This window comes from Camelina sativa, chromosome 1, assembly GCF_030686135.1.
Source record: "Camelina sativa cultivar CO46 ecotype springtype chromosome 1, ASM3068613v1".
NCBI classification, from domain to species: domain Eukaryota; kingdom Viridiplantae; phylum Streptophyta; class Magnoliopsida; order Brassicales; family Brassicaceae; genus Camelina; species Camelina sativa.
Window position 1 is genome coordinate 5,519,111 of NC_141880.1, and position 26,268 is coordinate 5,545,378.

The window sequence follows — 26,268 nt, forward strand, 5'->3', positions numbered from 1 at the left end:
TAATAAATTACTGTACTAACAAAGTAACAAGGTAACTGGTAAAAGAGAAAAGTATAAAGACCAACATTAGCTATCTTTCAGTTCAAGCAATTTTGGAGCTAAGCAAATTCAAATCCGTGTAATTAGCAACGAACACTTATTACAAATCTGCCTGTCTTTCGTATCATTATGTATATATGGGATATGTAAGTATAACTGTATAAGTAAGTACGGCGGTAATGTCCTCTTTCTTATGATGATGTTATAAAGAATAAGCAATTTCATCGATTTTTATTCACTTGTTTACATAAAACTGGATTTGTTAAAAAAAAAAAAAGTTTACATAAAACTGGATAAACTGAACTAATATACAAGTAAAACATAATTTTTTTTGAAGCTTCAAGTTTACAATTCGAATAATTTTTGGAGCTAATCACTTGTTTATGATCTTTTAACCCAATCATAGCAACTATATAGTTTTTTTTTTTTTGTTATAATTCACAAAATTTTAGTTTTCACTTTTCATATTTAGTCAAAACTGGGACCTATAAAGGAGTAGTAGTTAAAAAGTCAATACATACTTAATCATAACCCAAAAGCTTTGTAGTTGATATCATTCAAAGTTTAAATTAAGATAACTATAATAAGATTATTTATTCAAAAAGACAAAAAAAATAACCTATTCTATACTTATATTTCATGAAAACATGAAAGAAGAAAAAAAAAAGAGTAGCATTGGAAAAGACACAAGAGATATATTAATAATATTAAATAATAATAATAAGGAGAAGCTTTCATTTAAATTTAAATCCAATAAATATTGGGGACGGGCCAAATCCACGCCATTGTGGATGGTCTAAGTAGTTAGAAGAGTAGTTACAAAACAAATCAACACATAAAGAAGAGAAGAACGATTAGACTAAAATAGGACTAGAGGGAGAGCAAAAAAAAACCCTAAAAAAAAAAAAAAAACTGTAAACATATTTTCGCGGCTATCTCCTGGTTTCTACCATACTCTCTCTTTCTCAGCAGCAGCAAATTAGTACTATCTCTCTCTCTCTCTCTCTGAAGTCGTGCTTTTTGATGTGAAAGGAGAAGAAGAAGCCCTTACTTGAATTGAAGACAGACAAAAAAAAACTATTAATTATTGGAAAAAAAAAACAATGCTTCTGTCTGTTATGGTAAGATCACTTTCCCTAAAATTTTGTTTGTGTTCTCTTCTTCTTCTTCTTCTTCTTCTTCTTCTTCTTCTTCTTCTTCTTCTTCTCGTCTGGTCTCACTCCATCGTCTCCTATCTATTTTCATGGCGGTGAATTTCATGTGAGAGCTTTGCTTCGCTGGTGAATTTTTTTTTTGGGTACTTGTGTGGTTCTGTAATCGTTGTAAAATTATTATTTAGTATCTCTGGCAGTATGTGATTAAAAACTACTATTAAATATGTTTTAATCATCTTATGTCTCTCTCTCTCTCTATCTATCATCCCTTCGTATTGGTTTATTGCGAAAAAAATTCCTTTTTCTTTTTGGTTCTGTCAAATCGTTTCTGTTCTCTTCTTCTTCTTCTTCTTCTTCTTCTTCTTCTTCTTCTAGTTTCTGTGTGTTTTTCTTTATCAAGGATTTCGATTTCAAGGTTTTTTTTATTCTTCTTCCTCCATTGCGATTTTTTTTTGTTTCTTTGTATATTGCAGTTGATGAAATTTTGAGGTTGAGAATAGCTTTTTAAGTGATTCTTATGTGGTTTTTGTCTTGATAAAGTTCGAGAATTCTTAAACAGTTTTTTTTTTTAATACTTTTTTTGTCTCTTTTGTGTTGTGTCAGATCCAAAATCAAGAGGCTGTTTATAGCTTTGACTTGAAGAAATGAGTGATTTGACAACAGAGAAGGAAGAAGATTCAATAAAGTTCTTCACTTGATTTGGGTATTGTTGAGTGGATAAGGAATCTATTTGAGGCATCTTTCTTTGGGATCTTGGAGTTGAATCCGTTGGGTGTGGACAGAAGAAAAGAAAGGATCTTTCTTGGTGTTTGGGGCTTGTGTACTGTGTTCTGTTTTCAGTTTCATGTGATTCATTGGAGAAAGTGGTAAAAAAAAAGAAGAAGCAGAGAGCAGAGGTATTGTCAAAGTCTGTGAGTTTTTTTGTATTCATCTGCAATCAAAAGGTGAGAGAGTCTTTGGTTCTTGTCTTGATTTCCAACTTGGTGGGGGCATACTCAAATAATTCAAAGCTAGAAACTTGGTATCTTCCAGAATCTATTCAGCCTTTTTTTTTTTTATCTATCTCTCCAACAAAGTACAATTCTCTCTGAGGATTGTGTTCTTCTTCTAAAGAGAAAACATAAGAGGGTCAATAAAATCTCTTTGCATTCTCCTCGCTTCTCTTATTTCTGGTTATTGTAATCTTCAATGAGTCGACTTCAGAAGCGAGGGAAGCAGGAAAAGCCTTTAGTATCTGATGGAGCTCAAAAGGTTATTGTCGCTGTTAAAGCCTCTAGGGAGATTCCAAAGACAGCTTTGATTTGGGCTTTGACTCATGTCGTTCAGCCTGGGGATTGCATTACCCTCATTGTTGTTGTCCCTTCCCACAACTCTGGTTTGTACTTTTCTTGGCACTGTTTTGTTATTATTTTTGTTCTGTTCTTTATTGATCCTTATCTCATTTGCTTTCTGATGAATGTTTAGGACGAAAACTTTGGGGTTTCACTAGGAGTTTCCCTATGTTTGCTGGGGATTGTGCAAGTGGCCATCGGAAATCACATTCTGAAGCACTACCTGAGATAAAGGGTGATCTCACTGACACTTGTTCTCAAATGATTCTCCAGCTTCACGATGTCTATGATCCCAATAAGGTTAACTCTCTAGGCAGGCTTGTTTACCTTTGATGATCCTTTGAAACCATCACATGTTGTTTCTCATGCTATTTTGTTCTTGTTTGTGATTTGCTTTGTAGATAAATGTCAAGATTAAGATTGTTTCTGGATCACCCTGCGGAGCAGTTGCTGCTGAGTCGATGAAAGCCCAAGCAAACTGGGTAGTACTGGACAAGTAATAATCTACTCTCATATATACCCTTTCCCTCTTGTACTTAAGAACGTTATATAGGTAAGATCTCTTAATGAATGGTGCTGTGTGGTATGTCTTACAGACACCTCAAGCAGGAAGAGAAACGGTGTATGGATGAATTGCAGTGTAACATTGTGGTAATGAAGCGTTCTCAGGCAAAAGTTTTACGCTTAAACTTGGTTGGATCGCCTAAGAAGGATGCTGACAAAGCGTCTCCTTTACCAACTGGACCAGAAGCAGCGTCTGAAAAACACGCCAGGAACTCAAAAGGACTACCTGTAACTCCTACTAGCAGCCCTGAGCTGGGGACACCATTCACAAGTACAGAAGCCGGGACTTCATCAGTGTCGAGCTCTGACCCGGGAACTTCACCTTTTTTCACATTGGGAGTGAACGGGTACATGAAGAAGGATGGAGCATTGGTCATCAAGGAAAATGATCTTGATGATTCTGGCTCTGAAACGGAGAGTGAAAATCAGTCATTAGCGTCGACGAGTATGAGGTTTCAGCCATGGATATCAGAATATATTAGCACCCACCGCCAGTCATCACAGGAGGCTGAAGAAAGCCTATGGAAAAATGATGATAGGGCACAACTATCCACTACAAAGGCTCTGCTTGAAAAGTTCTCAAAACTTGATGTTGAAGCTGGCTTGTCTTCTAGTCGAAGGATTGATATGGAGTTTAGTGGAAGCCTAAGAGATGCAATATCACTCTCTCGAAGTGCTCCGCCTGGTCCTCCTCCTCTCTGTTCTATCTGCCAGCACAAGGCGCCAGTATTTGGGAAACCACCAAGGCTGTTTTCATACGCAGAGTTGGAGCTTGCAACAGGTGGGTTTTCACAGGCTAACTTTTTGGCTGAAGGTGGTTATGGATCTGTTCATCGTGGTGTGCTACCGGAAGGCCAGGTAGTTGCAGTGAAGCAACACAAACTTGCCAGTTCTCAGGGAGATGTAGAGTTTTGCTCCGAAGTCGAAGTTCTCAGCTGTGCTCAGCACAGAAATGTCGTTATGCTTATTGGTTTCTGCATCGAAGACAGCAGACGGCTCTTGGTCTACGAATACATATGCAACGGTTCACTTGATTCCCATCTATACGGTAATGTTACCTAGAATTTCCCATTTGAACGCTTTGTGGTAGAGAATGTGTTTGCTCAGTATCAAGCTCATATCCAGGTCGCCAAAAGGAAACTCTGGAATGGTCAGCACGCCAAAAGATTGCCGTTGGAGCTGCTAGAGGTCTCCGGTATCTTCACGAAGAATGCAGAGTTGGCTGTATTGTCCACCGAGATATGCGTCCTAACAACATCCTCATCACTCATGATAATGAGCCATTGGTATATATAAATATAGCCTTGCTGATACATTGTAACAGCACTTGCTTTTAACAGTGCGTCTGTTTACATATGCTTCGTGCTGAGTTTCCTTCATAATGTTATCAGGTTGGAGATTTTGGCCTGGCGAGATGGCAGCCTGATGGGGAACTGGGTGCAGATACACGAGTGATAGGAACGTTCGGGTGAGACATCAACTAAATTTATAATTTTGTTACTGAAACTTGAACAATTTTTCTATTGCTAAAGGAAAGTACTTTGTTGGTGTATAGCTACTTAGCCCCAGAATATGCTCAAAGTGGCCAAATCACAGAAAAAGCCGATGTCTACTCGTTTGGGGTTGTTCTAGTTGAGTTAGTCACTGGCCGTAAAGCCATTGATATCACCAGGCCGAAAGGCCAGCAATGCCTCACTGAATGGGTAAGAAATTCATATCTTAATTTTTCAGAACTGAACAAAGTGATGGAAGTGATGATTGTTGTTATCTCAGGCACGTCCGCTACTAGAAGAATATGCGGTAGATGAACTTATCGATCCGAGGCTTGGCAACCATTTTGTAGAAAGTGAGGTCATTTGTATGCTTCATGCAGCTTCATTGTGCATACGGAGAGATCCACATTTGAGGCCACGCATGTCTCAGGTAATCAAAAGAACCCCTTCAAATCATTTTCTTCAGTCTCATTCGGATCATTCAATTTAATGTTTCTGATGATACTAAAAAAACATCTGGTCAATAATGAAGGTGTTGCGTATACTGGAAGGAGATATGATAATGGATGGAAACTATGCATCAACACCAGGTTCAGAGGCAGGCAACAGAAGCGGGCGGTTCTGGGCGGATCATTACAGCGGTCATCTAACAAATGATGGGTCGGATACGTTCAGTGAAAGGCTTTCTATTGAAACGCCAAGACTAGCTTTGAGGGAGAGAGAAAGAAGTCAGAGGTTTGAACTAAACCACAACAACAAGCAATACTAAAGATCAAGACAGTTGACTTACTGTTTCTTATGAAAAGTTTAGTTAATAGGGTATTTTAGTTAAGTCCCCTGTTTTGAGTAATGTTGGTCCAAAGCTGGCAACACAGCAATTTTTTGTTTGTATAGCGGGGTAAGATGCAAAAACAGTTGCTAAAATACCTAAATATGTTATCAAGGAATTAAATTGGCCTTTTCTTCTTTCGAAATTTGAATTATTGGTTTTGGAGAGTCAAAAGAATTGTCCTGCAGAGGAGAGAGAGGAACAGGAGAAAACAAAACTATGAGAAGCCTTTTTTCCTTACTCCCACGATATCGACATTGGAATTTGGAAGCCTCCAAAATGTAATAATGATACATGAGAGGGAGAGAGAGAGAGAGAGAGAGAAAGAAGTTAGGTCTGAATCTGAATCTGACTTTGCCTGTTACAACAGTGATGCATACTAGCATAGGGTCCAGGGTATCTTTTCTACTTATCCGCATCACCAGTTAACAATTTTCTCAAATTTAAACACACAAGAAACTCCCAAAAATGGCTTGGACTGAGGTGGGGCAGTGATTAAATGACGTTCCATGGATGTTTACTCACTGGATTATGACAATGGCTGATTGTCTCTCTCCATCCTCATCTAAAATCTTCTGTGTGCTTATATACTTTAGAGGTCTTAATAGTAAAATCTTGAAGTCTTGAATAAATATATATGTACACAAATTACCTCTCAGTAGATCCATCTTCATGAAAACAAATAGTCAGGGGAGATTTTAAATAATAAATACAGCTCTTATTTGTTTATGATCTTTATATCTCGTCTTCAGAAGAAATATACTACTGGCATGTGGTACATTACCGACCACATTACTCCATTTGCGAAGTGAGGCTCTGTGGTTACGAAAATCTTTACTGTTTCCTCATCTTCGATCTTGCATATCTACAAGAAAGAATAACCAAGAGTGTGAACTTTGCTTAGCTCTAATAGCCATGAGTGTAATAATCAGGCAGACTGTCAAATTTAAAGTAATCAATATAATGTAAGAACTTACTCTATATGCATGCCGCCTCGGTCTGAAGAGGATAAGAGGTACCCTTGAAGTTCATTCATGACATCAGTAGCTTGCTCGATTTCCTGTTATTGCTGAGAGTAAGAATATAGACTGTAAAGACAAAATTCTAAGACTGCATAACAACTTATACCTCAAAATCAGCAAAAGCAACTGGCATTCCACCTCTTGCTCTGATTTTCAGGATATTGAAACCAGGATATCTGTAAGCAAACGGATCAGATCAATCTACTTTTTATTAATGGCAAAATACAATAAGTTTTGAAGAAATATGCACAAGCTTACCTAGATATGAGTTGTTTAAGTTCCTCTTCTGTACAATTAGGCCCTAGATTAGCTATAAACAAGGTTGAACATGGTCGAGCACAAGAACTTCCTTCACATGCTTTTTCCAAGTGCCCCTGTGGAAATGTGTCAACAAGCTACTGAACCATAAACAAGTTTATATGGAAGTAACTTATAGTAATAGATAAGATTTTCTTAATCTTCAATAAACTAGAGAAAGAGTCAAAGAGAAATAGCAACAGGCTGAAAGATTAGATTTGGCTTGTACTTACATTAGCAGATGGTGCCTTACTATCTTGATCAGAGTCCGCTTCACTGTAAATTAAATCAGTTGGCAATGGCATTAGTCAACTACTTTTGACATAGAAAGACTACAAAAACCAGCCTTCTAAGTAACCATTTTTCGACCTTTTGGAATTATCGTTTTCCTTTGGAGAATCGCTACTACCAGGTTCCTGCGCTTCATAAGGATCACTATCTATTAAATGTATCAAAGATCATTCAGAAACAAAAAGCATACATAAACAAAATTTGGAATTCACAAGGTAACCAGAACATTACCTTCATCACTCTGGTCATCCTGAGACTTAGACGGTTTCTTGTTTCTGTTATCAATCACAACATAAGGCCCACTTCCTATCCACACAGACGGTTCATTACTCATAGAAGTCTCTCTACCACACTAACTCAATAGCAAGAAGAGAGTAAAGTCTAAAAATACCTGGTCTTTCTTTTCTTCTAGAGTTTGATCTAGCTAGTTCTATATGTAGAGTTGATCCTGTTTGAGGATCAAATTTCACACCCTAAACACAGTACACAAGACCTTTTCAGAATATGATGTAACAAACAACCATCACCAAAAGAGTCAACAATATAACCGAAGTGGAGCTTACATTTAGCTCACTCAATGCAGCCATAGCGAACCCATGACTCGTGAATGTTGCAAACGCCACAACCTGACATAACCAGTAAAAGAGCTGATTTCAGAAAGCTTAACATTGATAGATAGAATCATAAATTCCTAAAAAGTAAACAGCTTTTAACATCGATTAGAATCTTAAAGTAAACAGCTTTTTCTAAAAATGGAAATGAAAAACAGAAATTGGAGTAGGAAACTACAGAACCTGATCGCCGCGTCCAGTGTACTTGAGCTGACAAGACTCGAATCCGTGACGGCGGCGGAAGAGGTTGTGGATCTCACGAGCCTTAACATCGTTAGGCAATCCAGAGACAAAGAGCGTGTTAATCGCCCCGGGTTCGTCAATGAACTGTGGCGGAAGAGGATGTGGATGAGAATGAGGTAGATAGACTTGGTAAGGATCGTCGGTTGGTGATACGCCATTATTCTCTTGCCGGCGGCGAGGTTGTAACTAGATTGCAATTATCGCCGGCGAAGGAAGCTGACGTGTAACTAGATGTATGACACAATGTTAAATTATTCAATGCATCCCTTCAAAACGGGCTCTTACTATTGGGCCTAAACGAAAAGCCCATTAATATTCAAAATTTAAACAGTGCTATGTTTTTTGGCTCCAAATTGTTTAAGCTACAACTTGTATTGAAGCTAAAACTTTTTTGTATTGATAAAGATTTTTCATGGCCTCATCGATTCCAATTTTTTTTATTTTAGATCTTTCAAACAATACGAGATTCTTTTTCATGAGTCTTTCGATTATACTAACGAAGTTGTCAAAGTTTAGAATTGTTCAAATTAAACTGTTATTATCCACCCAATTAAAAACTCAAAAGTCGAAACCGAGAAAGAGAGTCTCAAACCAAACGCACCAATAAAAATTCAAATAAGATGATCCCAAAACAATATAATATATACATAAAGTTCGATATTAATCATGTAAGACGAAGGGTATGACGTAAACCCTGAAGTCTAAGTCGTCGTCGCGGCCTCTTCATCCAAGAAAAGATCCTCCGTCCTCCTAACCGCCGCATGGATCAGAACCAACACAGCTCCGGCCATTAACGCCACAACAATATTAAACGTCGCGTCGGTGAACAACAGAAGACAAGCGACGGTTATCACCGATAGAACAATCAGGACGACCCGATCGTCGATCTGAAATCGGAACAACTTGAGAGGCACGTCACGGAAGAAATAAAGAAAGATCCAGAGGAGAAGCAAGCCCCCGAAGAGGAAGAGCGAGGTCGGATGCCAGATCAGGCTGAAGAATATGACGTTCAAGACGACGATTGCGTAGTTACTACGGAAGTAAGCAAGATTCGTCTTGATTCTGGAGAAAGCATCGGAGACGCCTTGAGGTAGCCCCATGTAGTGGAAATCGAACATCACTTTCCAAGGACGACGCGTGGCGAGCCCGTCTTTGATACGTTGCTTGGTGTGTGAGATGGAGTCGAGATCCACTAACGGAAGTCCATGAGACGACGTCGGAACTGCGCCGTCGTTCGTCAAATCTTTTTTTAATATGAAGTTCGACATTATTGAATAAGAGGACTAAATGGAAATAACTTAAAGACCGTTCTAGTTTATAGTTTGGACTTTGGACTATATATATATACATATACGGAAGTTCTCTTGAATTGATGATATTGGTACACATTTGCTTATAGAATATAACAGACAATTTAAATTTTTTTTTTTGTCAAACAGACAAATTAATTAGATCATGCTAATTATATTAAAAAAAAAAACATTAGATCGAGATATTTTTTGACAGAGATTTGTGATGAAATTATTACAATAATGTAGCGTGAGGAATTAATTCAAAAGAAATTTTCACCAATCACACCAAAAAAACATTTTCTTTCGTGAATTAATAAAGTCAATACAACTTCTCACGAAATAGCCACCCCAAATAAAAGAACAAAAATACCCTCTAACTAGACAATTATAATTTGATGTCATTACCCAAACGATATAGTGTTTGGTTAATTAAAAAAGAAAAACATAATTGAAATAATTTTAAAGATTTAGTTCAGTGTACGAAACGAAGAAAAGAAAAAAAATTCAAAGCGTGAAGTTCATCATCTTCCTTCACCAAAAAAACTGGAATAATAAATTTCGGTGAAACAAAACTGTGTTTAGAACTCTGGCAACTATAGTTTTCGATTAGAACTCTAACGAGAAGCAGAAGAAGAGAAAATTTCAGATTGGGTGAGTAAAACTCAAAAATAATTCCAAACACTTTAAAAACTCAAAAATTTTAGTTCTTGAATTTAAAAATGCTAATATAAGCTAGATTTACAAGATTTAGGTGTAAAAAATATTAAAATGTAAAGGAAAATAAGGCTTATGAGAAACTGTGAACAATGGATGCAATATTAGGGTTGCAGAGGATACACATGTTGAAGATGACTGCAAAAATACAGTTATACCCTCTGTTAAAAACACACTTATGGACGTACACATTGAATAAAAGAACATTATCTACGTACATCATACCATAGCGCAAATCATAAGCCTTATTTTTCCTTAGTGTACGTATGTACTCAGAACATTACGTACATTACTGAACACGTATGAACGTACACATTGGATAAAAGAACTTTACGTACATTAATGAATGTTCGGAATGTTTGTACTATTTCTGAATAATTATAATTCTGAAAGTTATATATAATCAACAGTATAATTATGTTTCCAATAACATTGTATATGTACGTACACAACATTAATGACTTGTGTACGTACACAGTTGCAAAGAACTGTACATCAAAACACAGTACTAGCAAAACACATTAATGACTTATTTTATTTTATTTATTCTTTTACTGTAGCAAACGGATTTTATTTCATTTAGTCACAAAAATGAGAATAATCCTAACTGGCTTAACTAAAGACTTCATTTAGTTTGTTTGCTTCGAGGGTTTAGCTGTCCAAAATTATTGAGATGGCTAACATATGAAAAACATTTTTCACTTTGACCTGAAGTGAATAAAAAACTCACTCCATCCCTACTACTGCATATAATTTACCCTTAATTCAATTTGGTCAATGTCTGAAATACGTGTTCTTGGAATATGAAGTTGGAAGAATTACAAAACTTGATCGCCACGTCTTCTAGTGTTTGAGTTGAGTTGACAATATTATGGAGGATGAGAATGACTGAATGAAGGTTGATAGATGTTGTAAAGATCGTACTGTTGGTGAGACACCATTTTCTCCGGTGCCTGCTTCTTGTACTGATCGGCGTCGAGTTTGACGGTCGTAATAACTAATAAGCTCATTCGTTACAAGATGTGTGACAACTGACAAAATGTTTAGTTATTACGACCATCAAACTCGACGCCGGCAATCAAGTTACCGACATGCATGAGCTTTGTACGTAGTTCCATACTTTTTTTTTTTTGACGGCATTCAAAAAATTTAATATTCGTTACGACCGTTTTTAAGTTTACAGTGACTTTTTTCATAATTACTAGAAGAATTTTTCAGATAAGATAACCCGACCAAAAAAGTAATACAACGAAGCAGCCTGTCAAAAATAAAAATAAAGCAAACTCTTGACATTATTGAGTAATAGTTCTAGTCTTCTCGATATTGATTCAAATGATTTATGTTCTTTTCTCGATCGATTATACTAACGAAGTTGTCAAAGGTTAGAATTGTTCAAATCAAACTGTTATACACTCAATTAAGAACTCAAAAGTTGAAACTGAGAGAGAGGGTGTCAAACCAAACTCACACCAATAAAAATTTAAATAAGATGGATCAAAAACAATATAATATATATAAAGTTCGATATTAATCATGTAAGACGAAGGGTATGACGTAAACCCTGAAGTCTTACGTCGTCGTGGCCTCTTCATCCAAGAAAAGATCCTCCGTCTTCCTAACCACCGCATGGATCAGAACCAACACAGCTCCGGTGACCAGCGCACCAATAATATTAAACGTCGCGTTGGTGCAGAGAAGCAGCACGACTGTTATCACCGACAAAACAATCAACACCGTTGGATCATCGATTTGAAATCGGAACATCTTGAGAGGCTCGTCACGCAGGAAATAAAGAAAGATCCAAACAAAAACCAAGACGGTGAAGACGATGAGCGAGGTCGGATGCCAGATCAGGCTGAAGAATACGATGGTCAAGACGAAGATTGCGTAGTTACTACGGAAGTAAGCAAGATTGGTCTTGATTCTTGAGAAAGCATCGGATACACCGCGAGGTAGCCCCATGGAGTGGAAATCGAACATTACTCTCCAAGGACGTCGCGTGGCGAGCCCGTCTTTGATACGTTGCTTGGTGTGTGAGATGGAGTCGAGATCCACTAACGGATGTGCATGAGACGACGTCGGAACTGCGTCGTTGTTCGTCATTGTTGAATAAGAGATCGGACTAAATGGAAATAACTTTAAAGACTGTTCTAATTTATATTTTGGACTCTACATATATATACGGAAGGTCTCCTGAATTGGTGATATTGATACATATTTGCTTATGGAATAAAAAAGACAATTTAGATCGTGCTATTTAAAAAAACATTAGATCGAGATATTTTTGGAAAGAGATTTGTGATATTATTGTTACAATAATGTAGCGTGAGGAATTGATTCAATTTGGTCAATGTCTGAAATACTACGTGTTCTCGGAATATGAAGTTGGAGGAATTACAAAACTTAATTATCGCCACGACGTCTAGTGTTTGAGTTGAGTTGACACAAGATTATGGGAGATGAGAATGAAGGTTGATAGACGTTGTAAAGATCGTACTGTTGGTGATACACCATTTTTCGCCGGTGCCTGCTTCTTGTACTGATCGGCGTCGAGTTTGACGGTCGTAATAAGCGCCGGCGAAGAGAGCTGACGTGAGATGTGTGACAAAACTGTTAATTGTCTAAAACTAAAAGCGTCCTTCTAGAATTTTTAATGTATAGGCCGAGATCATTGGGCCTAAATAAAAGGTCCAATTATATATATTTTTTTCGTCGAAAAGGTCCAATTAGATTACAGGGATTTTTTGCCTCAAAACTTCCAAAATTTAAAGTCATTATTTATTTGTATCGAAAAAGATTTTTCATAGCATTTGAAAATTCAAAAAACCTATTAAAATGTTACCGACATGAGGTTGTAGTTGTATACTATACAAAAGAAAAGTTGTTTTTTTTATTTGACGGCATTCAGAAATGGAATATTCGTTACGATCGTTTTTAAGTTTACAGTGATTTTTTTTTTCATAATTATTAGTATTTTTTCTGTGAAAAAATAATCTGAAATGTGGTTCGTAATTTTCAGATAAGATGGTAACCCGACAAAAAAAGTGATACAACGAAGCAGCCTGTCAAAAATAAAATAAAGCAAAGTGTTGACATTATTGAGTTAGTTCTAGTCTTCTAGATATTGATTCAAATGATTTATGTTCTTTTCTCGGTTATTCTAATCTAAAATGATTCCTATATTTAGTTCAAAAGTCTTTTAAATCTCTTTTTAACAAAAAAAAAAAAAGTCTTTCAAATATCTACTCATTACAAGAAACTGTTCCTGAATCCTAAGCATTACGAATATAGTAAAAAAATTGTAACAATTTAGATTTGTTCAAACTTCAAACAAACTTTAAAAAGAAAGAAAGAGAGAGAGTCTCAAACCAAACACACACCAATAAAATTGATTACGCATGAAATGATATTTTTATTAAAAAAGAAAAACAAGATAATATACATTAACAATTCGAGATCAATCGATTTAAGACGATGGGTATGACGTCAGACCTGAAGTCTCAGTTGTCGCCGCCTCTTCATCCAAGAAAAGATCCTCAGTCTTCCTAACCACCGCATGGATCAGAACCAACACAGCTCCGGTCACCACCGCACCAATAATATTCAACGTCGCGTTGGTCAACAGAAGCAGGACGATAGTTACCACCCCTAAAACAATCAGCACCGTCAGATCATTGATCTGGTACCGGAACACTTTGAGAGGCTCGTCACGGAGGAAGTAAAGAAAAATCCAAACAAAAACCAAGACGGTGAAGACGATGAGCGAGATCGAATGCCAGATCAAACTGAAGAAGATAACGATCAAGACTATGATAGCGTAGTTCACACGGAAGTAAGCAAGATTCTTCTTGGTTCTTGACAAAGCATCGGAGAAGCCGTGAGGTATCCCCATGGAGTGGAAATCGAACATCACTTTCCAAGGACGGCGCGTGGCTAGTCCGGCTACGATACGGTGCTTGGCACGTGAGATAGACTCAAGATCCACCACCGGAGATCCATCGGACGACGTCGGAATCGCGCCGTAGTTCGTCATGTTAGGATTTTAGCTATAGCGCTTGTGAGATTGAATGAATAGAGAGTAGTAAATGAAAAATAATGATAGGAAACTGTTTATATGTATATGTGAATTATTATGAAAGGTCCCAAAGTATTAGGTAATACACATTTGCATATGGCGTTTTTCTAAACTAATCTATATGTTTATGGGATAAACCAAGATTTATTAGATCGTGATTGTTTTCCACACAAGAAAACAGTGATAATATTAGTAACATATAGAGTAGCGTGACGATTTGATTCAGTCTGTGGTCAATGTGTGAGGAACTATAAATTTAGATTTACGAGATTTTTTTTGGTAATGGCAACTTATATACTAGTACTAGTAGAGGATTACACGTTGGACTTAAGTAATTAAGTTAGTTTGAAGGATTAACGATAAACAAGCAAACAAACACCGTGTAACGGAGCTACATGGCATTATTGAATTGTCAAACAGGCTACACATGACCGCATTCTAGCGGAGTCTCTCTGGCATGCAACTACTCTTTCGGCACGTGTCATGTCGGCAGGAACAAAGAGTAATTATTTACGGTTATAATCCCTTGCTTTTGTCATGATACTGATTCATGCCCAAACGTTTGCTTTACATTTGTCACGAAATTACTTAACCAAGATGAGCTCAAAACAGATCATATGCTCTCTCTCTGACTTGAGACCGTTCAAAATATATCTCAAACCTGTTCGAAGCGAGGCTACTTTAGGATTAGCGAGCAAGACTCATGGTGGCTCTTATAATTCGTAACAAGAAACAAAAGAGTGTCTCAAAAACACTAGACCAGAGGTACTATAAAATCAAACCACATCAAAATGTAAGTGTGATTAACCCAAACATGAAACAACTATGGTGTTTCTTCATTACAACTTTGACTTAGAGGATCACCAACAAAGGTTATCTCACGACTAATCAGATACACTAATCCAAATAGATGGCCGAGATGTTTCAGAGTCACATATGTTGTATGATCATCAACTTCTGCAGCTATGAAGAGGACTGATCTCATATATTCAAAAAAACAAAAACAAAATGTGACTTGTTGTTACAAAAAACAGTTTCACATTTTCTTTAAAAGATTGTAAACTCATTCAATATATTCCTCTTGTAGTTGTAGAAGCTAGTTCATACAACATTTGTGACTATTTAGCATCATAGGCTATAAAATTTTACAACATTCAAAATGTATTCTGCGGGAATGAAGAGATTTTAAAGAAAAAAAAAAAGTGATGTTGAATAGGGAAGATTAGAGCTGCGGGAATGAAGAGATGATGATTTGAGGTATATTAATAAAATCGGTTAAGGGCTTTAGGGGTCGATGTCTAGATTACTTGGAAATAAAGAGGGAAATCTTATATGCAACATCGAAATTTTTGAACATGGGAAGAGAATAGGGTTGCCGCATTATTCCACCATGTACTTATTGTTTTCTCAACTTTCATACACAAACTTTTTGCTTCTTAAATAAATACCATAAACAAATTTAATCTTTATAAAACTACACAAACTATTAGTTTCGTCCAAATAACTACATATGCAATTGACCCGATCAATAACTACATCGCTGTCACTGATACCACGAACTATACTTCTTGGACATGTAACATGCTTTTCTACGGGTGTTTAAGAAATGAAGCCCTCTTACTAAATTTTGACAGCATACATACGAAGTTCGTGGTATCAGTGACAGCGGCCCGACCTATTACTATTAGCTGCCTGAAGCAAAATAGTTTTTTGATGCCCTAAAATATAAAAATACACTAAATTACCACACTAGGATTCGAATCAAGAACCTAGAAAGCTACCGACTGAGATTTAACTAATGTACTATGAGCGATTTTACATATTTTGATGTCTTAAAAAGTACTTATTTATTTTGATGCCCAAAGCTCTTGCTTATTGGGCTTTACCTCTGGGTCGACATGTCTTGAATTATTAATATCTAAATAAATTTTGAAGGTTACGGTGATTATGAAGTGAAAGTTAACTTGTTGTACTCACCGTTATAAGCAAATGGAATAATGAAATTGGTTGTTAATGAAACTGTGATGATCGATCTGGTTGCTAGGATATGATGTTCAGTGGAAGCAACACACCATTCAATTGTCTTGTCACGTTTTAATTGAATTCAGTGGGTTGTTGTTATGTTAGTTACAATCATATCATATCATCCATCACACTAGAGAAGAAAGAATAACACAAAGAGAACCAGATTTACAGCTTTTTCTATAATGATTTGCTTACTTGATTAATATAATATATACTACGGAAGAGGAATAATCACGAAAATTAGGATTCCATATTATGCATTTATACAGTGACATAAATATCATACACATTTGTACTAGAACGAGTAGAAACTATACGGTCAACAAAAAGGTTTTGTGATTCTGTCCTTTTCTACCTTGGAAGGAAACGACAAAATAATTGACAAGTGTGCGCTATCGCCTTCCGCACGTGTGAGTTGTTTTTGTCTCCAAACTCCATCATGTTGTCTTTTTTTTTTTTTTTTTTTTTCTTGTCTTTTCTGTCTCACTATCTTTTTTCACTTCCTTCGTTAACCTTTTAGATTTTGGTAATGCAAAATTGATTCTTAATATTTCAATTCAGAGAAGATAATTTCTCTTCTTTTGATCCAAATTGGTAGTTTCTTCTTCATATGCACCGTAGGAAAGTTTATAATTGTATCTTCTTCTGCTATCCACCTGCATATCATAATCCCAAACAAATTTTCAAATAAGTCACTACATATCGGCATATCAATATGGGAATAATACCCGAAGGAGAACTTATATACTATTTTGTCATGTAAAGAATTAAGTTCAACTTGTCAAAAGGAGATGAGACTTATTTGGCCATAACGTACCATTTTGTCTAAAAAGCCTAGAGCACTTACCAAATTTTTTTTTTATGTTTTCAAAAAATTTAAAATTTACAACAAATATAAATAATTTTTGTATCCATATAGTACTTGATTGGTTACCTGAAGCGAGTGACAAGGTGGTGAAGAAAGATTGAAGCTTCAAGACGGGCCAAATCAAGACCAGGGCACAATCTCTGACCACCTCCAAAAGGACTGAAACTACTCGTGTTCATGTCCCTTTCCTATTGTATAGATAAATGTCTATCCAGTTAAATATATAGTTCGGAGGTATAAAATTATATTTTAAATATATTTGGGTGATTTTTTACGTACTTGCCATCTCCATGGATTAAATTTGTAGGGAGAGTCATAGTAAAGCTTATCAAGATGGACTGATCTGAGATAGGCCAAGAAGCACCATCCTTTTGGTATCACATATCCTTTTATTTCAACATCTTTCATCGCCTTTCGCATCACTCCTATTATAACATTTCCCATCCTCAATGTCTCTGTAATGACCTGATGATAATTGATAGTTAAAAAGCTAATTCATATTTCCAATTAACTAATGCCAGGGGAAAAGAAGAATAATATATACCTTTTGTGTAAAAGGTAACGACAAATAGTCATTCCAATATAGTGGCTCTCCTGTCAATTCCTTCAAACTTTTCAGCTTCATGTTTTCTTCCTGATGAAAAGAAAAAAGAAGTTTAACGTAAAGAAGAGGTTATATAGATTTTTAGTGGCAATCATATAGCCACGAGTAAATTAATATGTATCAGCTTCCAATCTATCACTAGTCTATTTGATTGACTGATTTGTTTTTCTACTGTGGAAGAGAGAAAAGCCTACCACACCTCTTGTTCTATAACATTAACTTCTTCTTGTTCAATGTCTATACGATTTTATACAAATTTCATACTACAAATTATCAAAATTTATAGCCTTCTAAGTATGTGTTAAAGTTGATTACCGTTAGAAAATTGAGGGCAGCAGGAGAATCAGAGAGGAATTTGACGGCAAGTGTGATGAGGACAGGGACAGAATCGTGGCCAGAATCATCATGTCAATCATATTGTTAGCAATCAAATTGTGAGTTAAATATTCACTTGAGTCCTTAAGTAACACGTCCACGACATCCTTTGCAATAACAACATCTTCCTCCTTGTTCTTTGCTCTCCTAATTTTGCCTTCTATGATCCTTTCAACTTGTTTCACCATCTTCTTCTTAGCTTGGAGAGATCTATGAAGTTGGGTTCCAGGGAAGTTAATTGGTAACGACATGAGTCCTGATATGAATTGTTCAAACTCTTTCTTTAACTCTTCTAACTCGTCTCCTTTCTCTACACTTATCAATGCCTTGGCAAGTACCTTAAATGCAACCTACCAATTAAAATAAATTAAATTTTATTACATGTAAAAACACAACTAAAAGGGTAATAATTACTAGTTGTTAAACAAATTAGAAAGAGAAACTTGTAATCATTAAATCAAATGTAATAATTGTAACCATGTTCTTTGAAATAAATTATTATTTCCATGGTAACATCATTATGATTGTCCCTTTTAATTTCTTAATCAATTCATTAATCATATATAAGATTTGGAGTATTTAAAATTTACGAAAGAAAACATTAAATCAAGGGAGAACTGACAGTCTTGGAGACGTCTTGGATAAGAACAGGTTGGTCCTCGGACCACAGATCCATGGATTCCGACAAATACTTGTGCATGTCTCTAACGATTTGAGCTTTGAGAAGCGGTGACTTTAAGAAAGAACCGACTAGTCCATGGAACCTTCTTTGTGAACTCCCGTTGATAAGAAGTATCGACGATTTTCCCATTAGCTCCCTCACCGTTTTCGGGTAGAACGGCACGAAAGCCGTCGAGTCGCTTTGTAAAACGGCTCTGTTCACTTCAGCATCCGTCGACACGATCGTCGCCGTTCCAAATATATGCGACTTAAACACTCTCCCATAACTTTACATACACGTAAACACGTGTATATTTTTAGATTAAAGAACAATAACGTTTTAAATTGCAAAAATATCCTACTTTCCGTATAAAAGTACGGATTCCGATTTGAATCCCTATTATTTGCAAGTTTATTTTTGTTTAATTTTTCCAACAAATACTTAATATGCATATGAATATATATAGAGATTACTTTGTCTTACGTATTAAATTTAATTCTGAAGTGCGTACTGTACATAGAGAGGGACAAGAGTTCTTACAGGAGTCGACGCTTGTCCATGAAACTCTCAGGATGGTTTGAATAAGCAGAAGAGACGAACTCGATGGTTTCTCCGAGGACAGGCCATCCCAAGCTTCCTTGTGGAAACTTTGATTCTTGACTGTGAGAAATAACATGACGATCAATAAGTTTATTCTTTGAAGCTGGGGATGATCTGAGACGGTTGATCTTGTTCAAGATGATGATGATAGAGAAAAAGAAGAAGAAGAAGAGCAAAAGTGATAAAGAAGTGTCCATTAGTGTTTTAACTCAATTAGCCGGACGCACGAATGGGTTTGTGTTTTTAAAAATTGGTTTTTGTTTTTGGGACTTTCTTCCACTTTGAATCTGTCTTGGTATCTCTTTAAATAACTTTAATCATGGTGCGGTGTAGCAACAAATCATGTGGATGATAATTCTCTTATTATATTCTTTGATTTTTTTTTTTTTTTTTTATCATCTAATTTTATACTTTGGTTTATATTGTTAGGATTTGAGATGTATCACTAGAAAACAAATTGAGTAACAAATAAAAAGACATAAACAATCTAATTATTGTTACCTCAACGTGGGAAATGCGTCTACTTAAGCTACTTTGCATTTCACCAAAAATGTAAACTGGTAGTACTTAAGCCTGTGTTATAAAGATATAAAAAATGCGTCCAATATATATATATATATATATGTTAAACAGATTACGTTATTACACTCTCAATATATAATTCTACTTAGGTGGTGACTGGTTCTCCCGCTACCTCCCGCAAACGCTGTGTTTGCGGGTGGTAACGGTTGCTAGCGATTGGAACCAATCACACAAATCGTTCTCAGTCGCTCCAAATCGCTTCCAATCGCTTCAAACCACTGAATTTCAAAAGCTGTCTCCCGCAAGCGTTTGCGGTTGCGGGCGATTGCGATTGATTTTTTTTTTTTTTTTTTTTTTTTTTTTTTTTTTTTGTAAAAAAACTTAAAAGAAATCAATGATAATGAATTTTTTTTTGTTATATCTTCAATCTATCCATTTTACTCATTAAGGATGGGAAAAAATAAAATACGAATATGATTGCAGAGATTATAAAATAAACAATTAGAATTAAATAATATTCCAATTAACAATAACCCAAAAAACTTGATGTAAATTTAATGGCACATCGTACATAAGTTCAAAAAAATCTAAATAAATATAATATTTTATCAGAAATTTAAGAAAATAAGATTAATTGTAAAAAATATTAAAACAAATCACCAGTGACTCATCTCAACTCTCACATGACTATTCCTACGGATGAAACTACTGAGCCAAGATCTAAGAGAAAAGAGAAAAGATCTACAATCTAAAGCATATGTTTTGTCATTTATCAAATTATTTGATTAAATTTTTAGTGAAAAGCCAAATGCATAAAGGAATAAGTATTTCAATATGAAATTTATTTGTTTTTTGAATAATTATTTTAGTACCTTTTTAATAAATTTTAATTATAAATCAAGTTTAATAAAAAAATAGGTGTTTTTAAAATTTATATATTATATATCACATGTATTATGTTTCAACCGCTATTGCACCCGCTGATCAACCAGTCGTAAACCTCCCGCAAACGCACCAATTTTAAACCGCTAAACCAGTCGTTCAAAACGCTTAATAACGCTTGAAACCGCAATCGCCCGCTTTCGCAATCTCCTGCAACCGCAACCGCAACCGCAGCGTTTGAACCAGTCAGACCCTTAGAGCATCAAGCGGCCGCTTGAATATCGATGGTATGAGCCAGAACATGTGTATCAATGGTTTTTTTAAAAGGTTATCTAAATGAAGAAGTAAGGTTATTGTATGAAGAAAATTTCCGTATAAAGAATAGACAAAGAATATTTCGAAGAAAAGTGTGCTAATTGTCTTTTGGCTTGTGGGGTATTTTGGGTGCGCCTTCGTGCGAAATTCCATTAGGCCACCTTTTCTTATTTCACATATAAATTTTTGTCATGATTATACTGGATACATGCATTCCCATATATATCATGTATGTGTAAAGATATGCATGCCAAGACATGTAGAGTACTAAAACAATTACATGCATAGTACTATATACATATGTATGAACACGTCAATACGTGGCTATAGCTAGCTTTGTGAAATCGGTTGATTTATTGTACTATTGTACGTCAAATCAATGACCTTTGGAAATACGACATAAAGATAATCGGATGTAAGAATAATATAGCAGTGTTATACCGAAATAATAAATTACAGTATAGTAGGTAAGACGTTGCAAAAGACGTACGCGGGTCAGAAGACGCAGAACGGTTTCTTGAGACTGAACAAAAATATGGTTTGTATGAGATCAGAATATCAGAAACCTGTTGGAGGTATATTTCAACATGGAGATGAACCAAAAGCATTGTCTATGTAATTATGAGGCTCCCGGACCGGGACAGCATCCTATAAAAACAGAGTCGTCGATTATTGGATATAGGCCTTACATTTTTTATGTTAATCCATCCAGTAGTGCATTACGTAATGAAACGAAGCTCTACAAGAAAAGTATGATACATTTGTTTAAGGCAATCTCCTCATGATTAGACCGCATGCGCACACTTTCATATAAGTAGTATACATGTAAAATTAATGTAACCAATATAAATATATACCATATAAAATAAGTTGTGTGTGTGTATGACTGTGATTGGTATAATTTATTAGAATCAAAAGAAGTGAGATTCTTTAGCCGCTTGTATACTTTGATGATCGTTGATTGTACCATACTTTTGAGCCTAAAAAGCTAATATTTTCATTGTAATTAAATATCTAAACTTTTGACTAATGCCAAACAAGAAAATTTGAATTTGCCATTCTCTTTTTATTCACTTTACAATAGTGTTGTCAAAAATATTAGTTCTTTTGGGAAACCTATGATTCTTTTATCATATCTATAAACGCCATTTATAAGCTTTTCATTGAAGGAATACCTAACAAGAGCGAGCTATCTTAAAACCACCATTGATCGTCACTTTAATTGTATAGATACTATAAAAATTAGTGCTTTGATCATATCTAATTATTGCATGATTCCTTTAGTTTAAGGTCGTGCATCTTTCGAAATCCGAGAGGGTTTTTGAATAAAGTATTTGAAAATCATCTATTATTTATTTTCAACTTTTTGTCATAAAAAGAAAATCGAAAATTGTAGATTTGTATATTTTGCTTGCCGAAAAAAGTCTCAAAGATTGACAATTGACAGAAATAAAATAATAATAAAATAAATCGAAACCAATGAGAGCTTTAACAAAAAAATACGAATGAGAGACAAATAATATGCACACAAAAATGCATGTTATTATATAATTTTGGAGGAGTTGTGGGGTTGTTTTCATTTGGACCATATCTCCATGTGAAGAACCACTTGAAGTTAAAAACCGAAGAATAATTTTGTCCCAATTGATTTCACAATCTCGCTCTAGGATTTTGGATAGCCGAGAACATGATCCTTTGTCCTCTTTACGAAACTGATGCAAGACCACTAAGATTTTGTCTCTTCGATGAAATTTATTCTATCCGTTTTTTTTGTTTTTTTTCCTGTTAAATCTTTGGAGAATGCATAGATTTAAGAAATTAAGATAACAATACATATGCTAGCTGTTAATTAGGATATGCTAAAATTGAAGAAAATCTAAATTAATGACCGTTGACTGTGCCCAACATAAACAAGTGTATTGTATCAAAATCAAACTCAAATCAGTCAAAGCAGCTATACAAAATATTCATTAGTGAGTAATTTTGTCAAGAATAATTTGTATCAGGGTCTTAAATTTGCTTTCTTTTCTCCTTGGGGTTTGCGTTAGTTTTAGCCTGTAACATCCATGCAAATAAGCTCTCGCTCTTGCTCGGTCCCAAACTAGTTTTGCAGCTACCACAGGACAAGAAAACAAAAGCAAAAAGGTAGATAGTTAATTCACAAGGCCATATTTCATGAAGGTGGGACTCTCTCAGGTAAAAAACACATTGTCATTTCAAAATGGGGATAAAGTCTCCCCAACTTTAACCTTACGAAAAAAGAACAGGTAAAACCTGTAGGGATCCTCACGTAGGTGGTGTCGACAGATGATATAACACACTATGGAGGAGATTCATGGACCACCAAATGCAGTTCTTATAAGGTCTCTCATCGACTCACATGGAGCGTTGCAATCATTTACTCAGCAGAAAATGTTATGTTAGTCGAAAGGACTTAATGGTGGGGGAAAAAAACGAATCCGACCATAGTATCCCCCCCCCCCCCCCCCCCTACTACTCGACCATAGTATCTAGAAATTAAGCTAAAAGATTTTCATGTCCAAGTAACAACATAATGGAGAATCTAATTTCATATCATTTACCCTTTAGCTTAACATTAACCAGGAAAGAGTCAAGTAGACAACAGTAGTAGTTAGCTAAAACCATTGGCTAGCTAAAACATTCCCAAACGAGAACTCTAACTACTTAGTTAGTGACCATGTGACGAAAGTAATGCATAACAATTAAACGTTTTCTAAGTACTAAAAAATGAATTGTTCTCAGAGGCAGAATCAAAAACGAATGAAATACTTTTATGCATAGAAGACACTGCAATGATAATTATCAATCCTATATGCTTATATATACAGTACAGTATAAGTTTCACATGACTTTAAATTATCCTAAAATGAACTTGATTAACAAAGATGAACACAATCCTAAATTTGCAACAGCCCAACACCCACTAAAATCTATTAGTGAAAGCCCAAATTTGGCCCATCAATCACGAAAAGTTAACGGAACCGGTGGCATTTAGGGTTTAACCGAACCGGGGAGACCGGAGAAGAGAGGAGAGGCCTGCCTAAAATCTTAATGCTAACAGACGAATAATAATATGCCACGTGTCTAAATGAACCGTCACCGGCCTTATCTTTCGAACCCAAAGGAAAGCAGAAAAAAAAAAAAAAAAAAAAGAGCAAGCTTTAGAAAAATGGTGATTTTATCGGCGAGCTCCACCGTGAGAGCTGCCCTGGATACACAACCTAGGCTCCCGTACAATCCTAATGCGCCGCGGAAAGTGAAGAAGAACCCTAACAGTAATTCTTTCTTACCGCCTGCGTTACCTGCACCGTCTCCGGTAATCAGTATCTCCGTCGCCGATTTACTCAAGCGTCCCCCTAGTAAAGGTAGAAGCTTTAACTCAGAATTGAATCAGTTGCGATGTTTGGTTTTAAATTCTGTTATGTAGTAGTATTATTGATAAACTAAACTTGGATTGTAAAAGACTTGTCTAATTTTCAAATTCGTGGCTCTATCAGAGAGGGTTTGCTAAAATTTTGTTTCTTTTATGTAGAGTTACAACCTGTTGACGATGATGATACTTATATGGGATATGAGACATGGTCTCCAAGTCCACCAAAGTTGGAGAAACCAAGATCAGTCTTCAATGCTGCTTCATTAGCTTTTATAGGCGATTCCATTTACGAGGTTAGGACACTGTATGATTTGTTTTTTCCATATGCTTTTTTAGGAAAGATTTGTGTTGTTAGCTTCTCAATATGTGCAATGCAGATCCCCCGTTACTGTTTTACACTCTTTTCTCCAAATCTTAACTTCTCCCATTCCAATTAACAGTTTCTCTCATGGTTGTGCAGCTTTATGCTCGTAGGCATTTTCTTTTCCCTCCGCTTAGTATTGAAGACTATAACGACCGTGTTAGAGCAGTGGTGCGCGCTGAAGCGCAGGTTCTCTTCTGACCTCCTTTGTTTTCACAAATAAGTTTGCTTGTAGAAACAGACTATTTGTGTTGTTTGTTCTGTTTCATGATTCTGCTACTTATTTTTATATCTTTCGTTTGTGTTAAACACTGCTCATGTAATAGTAATACATTAGTTAGTATCAGCATTACCATCTTCATTTTGTTTGTCCAAATCTGCTTACAGTATTCCAACATGTCAGCTTGCTGAGTCGTGTTGTTATCACATTCTTGTTTTGAATATGTGCTGGTTGATAAATTGTTTCTTTCTCTCTCACTCTTTCAGTATGCATTGCTGAAGAAGCTTGTTGATGATGATTTCTTAACAAAAGAAGAGAGGTCAGTACACAGAACTCACAATTTTAGCATCCATCTAAACTCTGCTGCCACTATGATAAGAACCCTTGATTGAGCTGAGATACATGATTTCACTTCTCATTGGATTTAATGAAATTTTGTATTTTGCTCCAGGGATGTGCTCAGGTGGGGAAAGAATCTAGGTTCCGCTAGAACACGTACAAGAAGGCGTGCAGGTAATGCGGTTTATAACAAAGCATCATCATTGGAGACACTAGTAAGTAACCCCAATATCTAAACTTACACTACGTTATTCTTTATGCTTCTAACTCTTATAACAAGGCCATGATCTGCGTGATACTAAACCCGCTTCATCTGTTCAATTTCCAGATTGGTTATCTGTATCTGACAAATGGGAAAAGATTAGAAAAAATAATGCAGAAGCTAGGATTCTCAAGCGATTCTTCAACTGAGATCATAATTGAAGAGGCCAAGCCTAAACCAGCAGAATCAAACCTGCCAAACTTTATACTCAGTGAGTTAAATCTATCTATCTCCATTAAATTCGATCATAAACTTCATCATTTGGTTGAATTCCCAGTAACCAATACTTAGGCATAATCATATTCTCCTTCCTGGTTAATTTGTAGACGAGCAAGTGGTGGCACAGTAGTTATAGCAAAGGTCGTAACTCTTTCGGATCATGGACAAGCTGAACTGAAGAATCAAAGTTTCCTTACTTGGCTGGTTTAGCATTACAGTGCTCTTTTAACCGGAGACGACAGTGTTTTGTATATGTAGTACATACAGTGTGTCGCAAATCAAAATGCCCGCCCACTTTTGTCTTTTGTCCCAACCATGATAGTGTACTAACAACATAGATATGATATTTAAACAAAAAGAAGATATATTAGCTACTAGCATTCTACTATATGATTTTTATATCACGGTAAATAAACATTGAATCATCATTATCTTACATATAAAATTCAGAATCTTAAAGCAAGTTGGAGCCACTGCAGCTCGACTATTACGTATTTCAAATAATGAATTGTAAACGTGACGTTCTTGATATGATCTAATCCAGCTCATCAACATCCTTATCCAAAGATTAAAAAGGCAATTCCAAATATCATAGTGTAGTCTATAAATTAAATAGACTATACTAGATTCCGTTGTCATTGGTGGTGACTCGAGTAGGCCCATTTT

At 35.8% G+C, this 26,268-nt stretch overlaps 4 protein-coding genes and 3 pseudogenes across 9 annotated transcripts; 2 read left to right on the forward strand and 5 right to left on the reverse strand.

The window, feature by feature from the left end:
• The first annotated feature begins 705 nt into the window (after positions 1-705).
• Positions 706-5,555, forward strand: LOC104778294 (inactive protein kinase SELMODRAFT_444075). Of its 4 annotated transcripts, none has more exons than XM_010502715.2 (10): positions 706-1,160; positions 1,797-2,568; positions 2,658-2,824; positions 2,926-3,020; positions 3,121-4,136; positions 4,214-4,374; positions 4,480-4,556; positions 4,644-4,791; positions 4,862-5,011; positions 5,114-5,555. In XM_010502715.2, the coding sequence occupies exons 2-10, from the start codon at positions 2,382-2,384 to the stop codon at positions 5,348-5,350; spliced, it is 2,238 nt and encodes a 745-aa protein (XP_010501017.2). In that variant the 5' UTR covers positions 706-1,160; positions 1,797-2,381; the 3' UTR covers positions 5,351-5,555. The 4 variants fall into 4 exon arrangements, with proteins under 4 accessions (XP_010501017.2, XP_010501032.2, XP_010501048.2 ...); XM_010502730.3 differs by having other exon boundaries at positions 906-1,299; XM_010502746.3 differs by having other exon boundaries at positions 1,089-1,319.
• Positions 5,556-6,015: 460 nt separating this feature from the next.
• Positions 6,016-8,092, reverse strand: LOC104778329 (uncharacterized). The gene is given in 11 exon segments (XM_010502757.3): positions 6,016-6,275; positions 6,388-6,470; positions 6,539-6,608; positions 6,691-6,806; positions 6,963-7,005; positions 7,099-7,168; positions 7,252-7,326; positions 7,412-7,493; positions 7,584-7,646; positions 7,815-8,014; positions 8,017-8,092. Coding segments are annotated over 11 exon segments (849 nt in total). The 5' UTR covers positions 8,033-8,092; the 3' UTR covers positions 6,016-6,244.
• A 361-nt stretch (positions 8,093-8,453) lies between these two features.
• Positions 8,454-9,187, reverse strand: LOC104778345 (PRA1 family protein F3 pseudogene; annotated as a pseudogene).
• Positions 9,188-11,252: 2,065 nt separating this feature from the next.
• On the reverse strand, positions 11,253-12,096 carry LOC104778354 (PRA1 family protein F3 pseudogene; annotated as a pseudogene). Its single transcript, XR_015595274.1, has one exon. The product of XR_015595274.1 is annotated as a PRA1 family protein F3 pseudogene (transcript).
• Positions 12,097-13,272: 1,176 nt separating this feature from the next.
• LOC104778363 (PRA1 family protein F3) lies at positions 13,273-14,216 on the reverse strand. Its single transcript, XM_010502797.3, has one exon. The coding sequence runs from the start codon at positions 13,911-13,913 to the stop codon at positions 13,347-13,349; it is 567 nt and encodes a 188-aa protein (XP_010501099.2). The 5' UTR covers positions 13,914-14,216; the 3' UTR covers positions 13,273-13,346.
• Positions 14,217-16,910: 2,694 nt separating this feature from the next.
• On the reverse strand, positions 16,911-19,425 carry LOC104778371 (3-epi-6-deoxocathasterone 23-monooxygenase CYP90D1-like; annotated as a pseudogene). The gene is made up of 6 exons (XR_015558234.1): positions 19,029-19,425; positions 18,450-18,774; positions 17,768-18,177; positions 17,393-17,482; positions 17,128-17,313; positions 16,911-17,036 (listed from the first exon to the last, which is right to left on the reverse strand). The product of XR_015558234.1 is annotated as a 3-epi-6-deoxocathasterone 23-monooxygenase CYP90D1-like (transcript).
• Positions 19,426-23,851: 4,426 nt separating this feature from the next.
• Positions 23,852-25,990, forward strand: LOC104778377 (uncharacterized). The gene is made up of 7 exons (XM_010502820.3): positions 23,852-24,193; positions 24,361-24,494; positions 24,662-24,751; positions 25,049-25,101; positions 25,234-25,336; positions 25,450-25,594; positions 25,710-25,990. The coding sequence occupies exons 1-7, from the start codon at positions 23,917-23,919 to the stop codon at positions 25,730-25,732; spliced, it is 825 nt and encodes a 274-aa protein (XP_010501122.2). The 5' UTR covers positions 23,852-23,916; the 3' UTR covers positions 25,733-25,990.
• Positions 25,991-26,268: the final 278 nt, after the last annotated feature.

Coding starts and splice junctions, on each gene's coding strand:
- LOC104778363 (XM_010502797.3), bottom strand. CDS start 13,913: ATGACGAACTACGGCGCGATTCCGACGTCGTCCGATGGATCTCCGGTG.
- LOC104778377 (XM_010502820.3), top strand. CDS start 23,917: ATGAACCGTCACCGGCCTTATCTTTCGAACCCAAAGGAAAGCAGAAAA. Junction 25,337..25,449: donor CATCATCATTGGAGACACTA/GTAAGTAACCCC, acceptor TTCAATTTCCAG/ATTGGTTATCTGTATCTGAC. Junction 25,595..25,709: donor CCTGCCAAACTTTATACTCA/GTGAGTTAAATC, acceptor GTTAATTTGTAG/ACGAGCAAGTGGTGGCACAG.
- LOC104778294 (XM_010502715.2), top strand. CDS start 2,382: ATGAGTCGACTTCAGAAGCGAGGGAAGCAGGAAAAGCCTTTAGTATCT. Junction 3,021..3,120: donor AACTGGGTAGTACTGGACAA/GTAATAATCTAC, acceptor TATGTCTTACAG/ACACCTCAAGCAGGAAGAGA. Junction 4,792..4,861: donor AGCAATGCCTCACTGAATGG/GTAAGAAATTCA, acceptor TTGTTATCTCAG/GCACGTCCGCTACTAGAAGA.